At 43.3% G+C, this 8,069-nt stretch overlaps 1 protein-coding gene across 1 annotated transcript in view; it reads right to left on the bottom strand.

Annotated features, from left to right (window-relative positions):
• Window positions 1–320: 320 nt before the first annotated feature.
• Ube2d1 (ubiquitin conjugating enzyme E2 D1) overlaps window positions 321–8,069 on the bottom strand; it is a 33,232-nt gene continuing 25,483 nt past the window's right edge. The window contains exons 4-7 of the mRNA XM_028877265.1: window positions 7,054–7,131; window positions 5,726–5,831; window positions 2,050–2,143; window positions 321–1,363 (exon numbers count right to left, since the gene is read on the bottom strand). Coding sequence (XP_028733098.1) covers window positions 1,318–1,363; window positions 2,050–2,143; window positions 5,726–5,831; window positions 7,054–7,131 — 324 coding nt within the window. The 3' untranslated portion in view covers window positions 321–1,317. The remainder of the gene's footprint in view (window positions 1,364–2,049; window positions 2,144–5,725; window positions 5,832–7,053; window positions 7,132–8,069) is intronic.

Raw genomic sequence — 8,069 nt, 5'->3', positions numbered from 1 at the left:
AAATTCTCATCAACAACAAGGGACCAAAGTAAACCAGTTCACAGCAGACAATCTGGTAAAGAGGTGCAGTAGTTAGCCTACTGCAGTCAAGTTTATATGCAATTAGTGGTTAGGAGAAATGCCAAGACAGGAGGTGGGTGGTCAAGGGTTAAAGGTGCTTACTACCAAGACCAAAGTGACCTGAGTTGGATTTCATAGAACCACAGGGTAGAGGGAGAGAACTGACTCCAACAAGTCGTCCTCTGACCTTCCTGTGCACCATGGAACTCACCCCCAAATAAATAAGTGAAAACAAATTTCTTTTGAATGCAAAAAAAAAAAAAAAAAAAAAAAAAAAAAAGATGATATTTTCCACATTGGAAATAGTTGTCATGCAAAATTACAGAGTTTTGATCCTGAGGGATAGATCAAGCAGTTTTGTTTTTTGCAGTAAGTGATCAAGACAAACAGTAGAAAAAGCATTTTATTTATATGGAAAAAGCTACAGTAAGGTCTGGAAAAGGTGTCAATAGAATATTGCCTATACAGAAAAAAAAAAAAAAATTCAAATGTGAAGAACGACAACAACGAAAAAAGTGGCACACCTTCCTACTTAGCAGTGCAATTAATTCACATTGCAATCAAGTTAAGTCAAGTACAAGAAAACCAAACAAGGGTCTCTCCATTCTAATCGGTACACTGAGAAAGACCGTGCGGAGATCAGTTCCGGTTTAAGAAATATGCATTCAACTCACAGAATATCCTAAGACGGGGGGAAGAGGGGGCACAGTTATTCATCATCACCTGTTGGGGGCTTCAATACTGTTCACAGGGGGGAAGAAAAGGTCATGAGTTGACATAGAATATATTTAGTCTATACAGTAAAAAAATACAAATTATAAAGTGAGCTAACAAAGAATGGAATCTGAATTCAGATTTATAAAAGTGACGACATCTTGGACAATACATACAGTGTTTCTCGTTGTGTAAAAACATCTCCTTTCAGCAAAAAAAAAAAAAAAAAAAAAAAAAATCATCTGGTTGCTTCTCAGGCGTGTCTCTCGGATCTTGCTTTGAAGATGCAGGTGTCCAAGTGTCTCAGGAACCAAAATAAATGTCCTCCTTGACGAGCACAAAATGCTAAATGCTCTCAGCATCGTTTGAAGGGTATTTTTGGAAGTTTGTTCTGTCTTGCTTCAGAAACACATTTAAAATGAGTAAAAAAACCAAAGGATTCATGGAACAAAGGAGACAGCGAACAGCGCCGGATTCACTGCTAATGTTGAAAAAGACATAGATTTTACAGTACTCTGGTATAAGTGAAAGTGTTTTCAAACATTACATTGCATATTTCTGAGTCCATTCTCTTGCGTGCCTGTTGTATCTGTAGGCATATAAAAAGAGAGAGAGTAAAAACACACACGTTTAGCCTGCCGGAGCCTCTCTCTGTTCAGAAACCTCATGAGGACCATCATGCTTACACCTGTCACTGGGCTGAGGTAACACAGACGCATGCCAACATTAAAGCAAAAAAAAAAAAAAAAATGACTTTTAAATTCCTAGATTCCTCAGCAATCTGTATGAAAATATATCTCAACTAAAAAAAAAAAAAAAAAAAAAAAAAAAAAAAAAAAAAAAAAAAAAAAAAACCAAGACACAAAAAAACAACTTCAAATAGAAATCTGTAGAAGCCAACCCTGAGGTAGGGTTATCAGGCACCAGGAGGCTGAGGCAGCCGCAAGAGGTCAGTGTGGGTGGGCAAGAGAAGGAACTTCTCTTCCTAGGAGAAGATGAGGAAAGAATGCCCAGTGCTTCCCGGTGGTTAAATCCTTCCATGTTTAATTTGCCAGCTAGAAATGGTGAGGGTGTGTGTAGCACAGACAGAGAACGTGTACTACTAAACACTGACCCGGAAAGAGGTTTTGGTTTTGGTTTTAAAGACAGTTAAAAAAAAAAAAAAGTCTACTGGAGAAAAACAAAACAAAACTTACACCGAGTTAAATGTACTTCCAATATCACACACAGGCAGCAAATGCACCCAAGAGGAAGTGTATAACAGGAAACACTTACTTTTCTTTGTCTGATTTATAGATCTGTGCAATATCGGGTACTAAGGGGTCATCTGGATTAGGATCGCAGAGCAGTGAGCATATGGACAACAGCACTAGATTGGGGGGAAACAAAAACAAAAACGTTCCATTAGGTGAGGCCGTGGCTGCTCTCTAGAACCTACCCACCTGAAAATAACCGCCCCGACTATAAAGAAAACAAAAGAGGAGAAGAACACGGAGCGGCAAGGGAGCAGCTGGGGGCAGGTGGCTTGCCAAGCATACCTGAGGCCCTAGAAAAAAACCAAAAAAACCCATCACTGTAAAAATATAAAAGCCACATGGGGGTTGCATTTTATATTACCTTCAGTTGGTAGGTAGATTTTTGTTTGTTTGTTTTGTTTTTCGAGACAGGGTTTCTCTGTGTAGTTTTGGTGCCTGTCCTGGATCTCGCTATGTAGACCAGGCTGGCTTTGAACTCACAGAGATCTGCCTGGCTCTGCCTCCCGAGTGCTGGGATGAAAGGCGTGTGTCACCACTGCCCGGTAAATATCATTTTTTTTTAAAGTAATGAAATTATTATTTTTGATATTTTTAATTCTAAGTTATCTACATTTACTTAAAACAATGTGGGTCCTCCAAAGCAGCTGTCAAGAACTTGTGTGTGTGTGTGTGTGTGTGTGTGTGTGTGTGTGTGTGTGTATGTCCATAAAAAATAAGGTCATTTTCCAACAAATCTTCCATTCCTTACACCTCATATTTAGTTATATTTACTTACAAATACCATGGACCACCATTTCTGGGTGACTGGTGTATTTAACAGAAACTGCACACAGTATCTATTGTTATACCATGTCAAAACTACTAATGCAAACAGCTACACCTAAAAAAAACTACACCAGGCAGAGAAGCACATGCCAGTACCCCAGCCCTAGAGAGGCCAAGAGAGGGACAACCGCCAACTGGACCCCAGCCTGGATCACATAGTGAGACCTTGTCCTAAAAACCAAACCAAACCCCACCTAAGTGTCTGAAACAGGAAGAGACAAAACCTTAACCTGCTTCACGTGTGTGTGGTACTTCCAAGGAGCTCTCAGAAGCATCTCCCACTCCTCATCCACTCTCCTCTGCTAGGTTCTTTCATCTTTTTTTCTACTCTTTCTAGTCTAAAGGTTTATTTCTCGTGTAGTTTTGGTGCCTGTCTTGGATCTCGCTTTGTAGACCAGGCTGCCCTCTGTAGATCAGGCTGCCCTCGAACTCACAGAGATCCGCCTGTCTCTGCCTCCCAAGTGCTGGGATTAAAGGCGTGCGCCACTGCTGCCCCACCCAAAGTAGACTCTGAAATGAGGAACAAGGGACAACAGGAGTGAAGGAAAAACTGTGTTTATTTTCCTCTCCCTGCCCCATGAGACTCAGGCCTTGTATATTAAACCAAGAGGACAAGGTACCTTTTTTCCGGCCCCCTTGGACATCCAGACTCAACTCCTGGCAAAAGTCAACCAAGGCCTTTAAATACAGAAAAGTGAAAAGCGGACGAACAGATGCATGAGGTGTGAGTTAGCTCCTGAACTTGGACAAGAGTGAAGTTCCCCGTCTCCCTACTCGGGCGGCCAGAAAGCACCCGCCCCCATGTCTCTATCACAAACCAAAGCAAATGTTCAGTGACCAGGAGGAAAGGGACAGAGGTGTCTACCCCGGGTGCTCGGCATGCACCAGGTGCACACACAGCAGCCGGCTTTGGTAATTCTCTCACCATCCTATTCTGCATGTAATGAGACTGGAGGAAAGTTTTCAGAAGCTAACAATACTAATTATTTTTTTTATAAAAAGCCACAGCATCAGCAGATAGGTACCGGGTACCTGGCAGCCTGCCATTTCTTTAAATGACAAGGACTTAGCAGCTTGTGGCAAATGAGAGCCATTTTGTGACAGCATTCCAAGAAAAACTATAGTAATCCGAATAACTATAGACAGAATCTTTTCCTTGATTCACTTTATGGTAATTACTGTTGAATTTTTTTCCCCCCTGAGACAGGGTTTCCCTGTGTAACAGTCCTGGCTGTCCTGGAACTTGCTTTGTATGCCAGGCCGGCCTTCAACTCACTGAGATCCACCTGCCCCTGCCTCCCAAGTGCTGCGATTAAAGGCGTGCACCACCATTGCCCAGCCCACTGCTGAAACTTTATGAAAGGATGCTACATGACCATTTTAGGTCAGGAAAACGAACAGTTATAAATAATCAACCTGGAGGTGTTTGGCTTTACCTAAAACTTGAAACAATGATAGCTGTGCCCCCTGCCTGTAGTAAGATTATCCCTTCTACGAACAAGCTGAGCTGGGCGGTGGTGATGCACACCTTTAATCCCAGCACGTGGGAGGCAGAGGCAGGTGGATCTCTGTGAGTTCGAGGCCAGCTTGGTCTGCAGAACGAGATCCAAGACAGGCACCAAAACTACACAGAGAAACCCTGTCTGCAAAAGCAAAAAACAAAACAAAAACAAACAAACAAAAAGAACACACTACAGGGCTGAGGTACAGCTCAGCTGTGAGTGCTTGCCTAGCATGCTCAGGGCCCAGACTTCTATCCTTAGCATCTAACGAAAACCGGACATAGAGGCTCATGCCTGTCATCTCAGCACCCAGGACATTGAGGCAGAAGAATCAGGATGCCTCATGAAACCTGCCAGGAAAACACCTGACTTGAAGTTATAAAAAGTGGAAAATGTGGTAGCTACTTCCGGGGCAGATGTGTGTAGTAGACCCAAGCCGTTTCTTCCAGCTGCTAGGTTCTATTCCATTAGAGAAACAAGATGAGGACTGCTGGCCCAGCGTACAACACTAGCCAATGAATGGAGCCAAATGGGTTCCTAAGGATCAGTGAGTGCAGCCGACAGCGCAGCAAAGAACAAGGTGATGTCGCCTCTGAAGGGTGGGCGCCAGCATGCTTCAGGTGTCAGTCATGGTGATGCTACAGATGCTTCAAGCTAGACACGCCAGCTATCTGCACGGCATCACGCTGCAGTAGGAAGCAGCCCTTTCCTTTCCAACTGCTTATTTTATCAGCCCGTCCTGAAGCTGTACTTTTTATCGTCAGCCGACGCTTTAAGGAATGGGGTGACTCCCCAAATCTCTTTTTCTCCCCCTTTTAGTCAACCAAACTCTGTTTACTGGCATTGCTCTTAACTTCTTTTGTAAAGACAGAAGGGCAGACGTCAATAGGCGTACCATAAAATTTCTAACTCTAGCAACTTTTCAAGATTTATTTTCTAGTTTTATTTATGTGTCCATGGAGGTATGTACATATGCGCAGTTGCCCTTGGTGGCCACAAGAGGGCGTTGGGTCCCCTGGAGCTGGAGTTACAGGAGGCTGTGAGTGGCCCAACTGGAAACCTATCTCAGGTCCTTTGCAAGAGCAGTAGGAACTTTTTGTCTCCCGAGTCTTTTCCCCAGCCCTTAGTTCCAGTATTTTAAATCGCGGATTTCGTTTAGATTTGCCCATCCATTCATTTCTCCCAACTCCAGAGTTTACTAAAAGCCAGAAGAGTTCCCAGAGAAAGCAAAAGCAAAACAGGAAAAAGCAGAGGGTTGAGGCAGAGGTTGCTTTTGTTTCCCTGGTTTTTGTTTTTTGTTTAAACTCTGGTCCTTAGACATTGGACAATCCTCCCCATGCCTATGCTAAATCTGATAAATAAAATTACCTTTCGATACAGTCAAAGCTGGCGACCACTGGGACCGCAGGATGTCAAGACAAATACTCCCATTACTGTTTATATTTGGGTGGTAGATTTTTGTTGTGAAAGCAATCTACACATAAAAAGAAGAACAAAAAGTGTTGATCGTCACAAACTATGAACAAGCAGAACCGATCCACTCAAGGGTAAAATGAGCTGCTCCACTTTACCCAGCTTTGGGACAGAAACGTCTACATGCAGCTTAGCTACTGGGGAATTTGAAGGAGACCAACTCAGCTTGACCTCCTTCCCTCCTCCAGGTGTTGGGAAGCGTCTGGGGTGTAATGAGGATGTCCGCAATAGCTGGTGTGCCTGCCGGAGCGGCACCTGGACCAATTGCTCTGGCTTTCATCACACCTCCGAATCCTCCTCTTAACCCGCCCGCTAGTTAATTCCCAGCAGGCCACCTGGATCTATAAACAGGTCACCAAGTCTGTCAGAGCACAAGTGAGATGCCTCAGCTGGTCACCTGTCCTGTAAAACCCACTGAGATTCGGAATCTGACAAGAGCCACTGTCCTGTGATGTCATCCGTATGATTGTTAAACCAGGTGCTTTAAACGTGCTATAATTACAGGACAATCAGACTGCAACCCACAGATCCAGGGAGGCTACATAGCAGGGGGGACCCTAGGATGACTGTGGCTTATAATAAGTTTAGGTTTTACTCAATCACTTGGGCAAGATTCGGTGAGACATTTCACTATTAGGATAAGAATTTGTACTGTATTAAGCTGATGATAGAAAAAAAATAATAATAAAATAAAATTTTTAAAAGTGCTATAATTATTTTCCTATCAGCTGATGTTCGTTCTCCGTCCTTCACACCCCCATCACTTGCTTCTGCTTTGGACTCTAAGCCTCAGAGTGTGTTTTCATCCCCTTCTGCCATTCAGTGGCAGCTCCTCTGTGGTTCCCACTGTGAGGGGACATGGTGGATGCTCCATATACGTCCACTGAGTACTTCAAAAGAGAAAACAGAGCCCTCTTTGGAAAGATGACCCTGGACAGAAAAGCCTGATTCTTGACTATAAAAACATTCCAGACTCCACACACACATCTCATAAGGAGGAAAAGCCCACAAGCCTAACTTGGTAGCCAATGCCACCGTCTGTCTAACAGGCAAAGGGAAGTACTTGACTACGGAAGGGTGTTTTATAGTTTATATTTATATCAATCTGGAGGCTGTACAAAGGCGGTGGCCCTCGCTAACCTACCCCACAGTCTGTGACATCACAAGACCATCTCTAGACAAACAGTGAAACCCCCTGTAACGTCCGTCACGGAGATAAATACCTTTGGCGGTTTAAAGGGATAGTCTGTCGGAAAGTGCACAGTGAGGAAGAAGACTCCACCTTGGTACGCACTGTCAGGCTGAAATCACACAACAGGGCGCGTCAGTGTCCGGCCACAACATGTATACGAGTCTGAACGATTCCGAGAGGGAGATGGCCGCATCTTCTCAACGACGCCGTCGAGTAACAGCTTGTCAAAAACCATGATCCTAGCACCACTGTACGTGTGAGCAATTTACCTGGAGAGCAGGCTCCTTTCCAGGCAGGAAGTTTTCCAAGGTGCCCACCAAGTTTAAAGAGAAGCAGACATGGACAGCAGTGCGATTTTAACCAAACACACCGTTTATGGGTACCAGTGTAGACGCGAGGACTGCTGTGAGGAAAGATCATTTTCTAGAGCAGTCACTAGCATTTTTTTAAAGGTTAAGATTAATAGTTACCTTTTTTTTTTAATTTCCAAATTTTAAGTTCCAACGTCCACTTAAGTACGACCAAAAGGGAATAAGTTAGTAAGAGGGTTAAGGGGCACCATCATGCACCTTACCCCCAAGTTTCATTTGCTAGTACTTCATATTGTAGATGATAAAACCCCCAAACCCAGCGGGGTGAATTCGGCATTCATGATATACGGAATTAAGCATCAACTTTACCAAAGGAATTCAAGCTTGGTCACCTCCTAAGTGGCCGTAAGGGAAATACACAACACATACACACACACACACACACACACACACACACACACACACACACACACACACACACGAGAAAGATTAAAGGAAAAAACAAAAATAGCAGCAAAATATACCTCCAATTCTATTTGAATTCCTTCATATTTACTGGGATGCATCATGGGTAATAAAAGCAATCCTGTTATTCTTTCCCTGCTTAAAGTTCTGCATAAAGATTTGAGCATTGTATTATGTAATTATTCTTACTATGTTGCTTAATTCTAGTTTAGTAAATATAAAAAAAAGGTCAACAAATTACGGAGATAAGCATGGTCTGCGTGGACAGTCA

The sequence above is a fragment of the Peromyscus leucopus genome, chromosome 16_21, assembly GCF_004664715.2.
Source record: "Peromyscus leucopus breed LL Stock chromosome 16_21, UCI_PerLeu_2.1, whole genome shotgun sequence".
NCBI classification, from domain to species: Eukaryota; Metazoa; Chordata; class Mammalia; order Rodentia; family Cricetidae; genus Peromyscus; species Peromyscus leucopus.
Note: the sequence above shows the minus strand (reverse complement) of the source record. Positions and strands in the feature narration are given on the sequence as shown.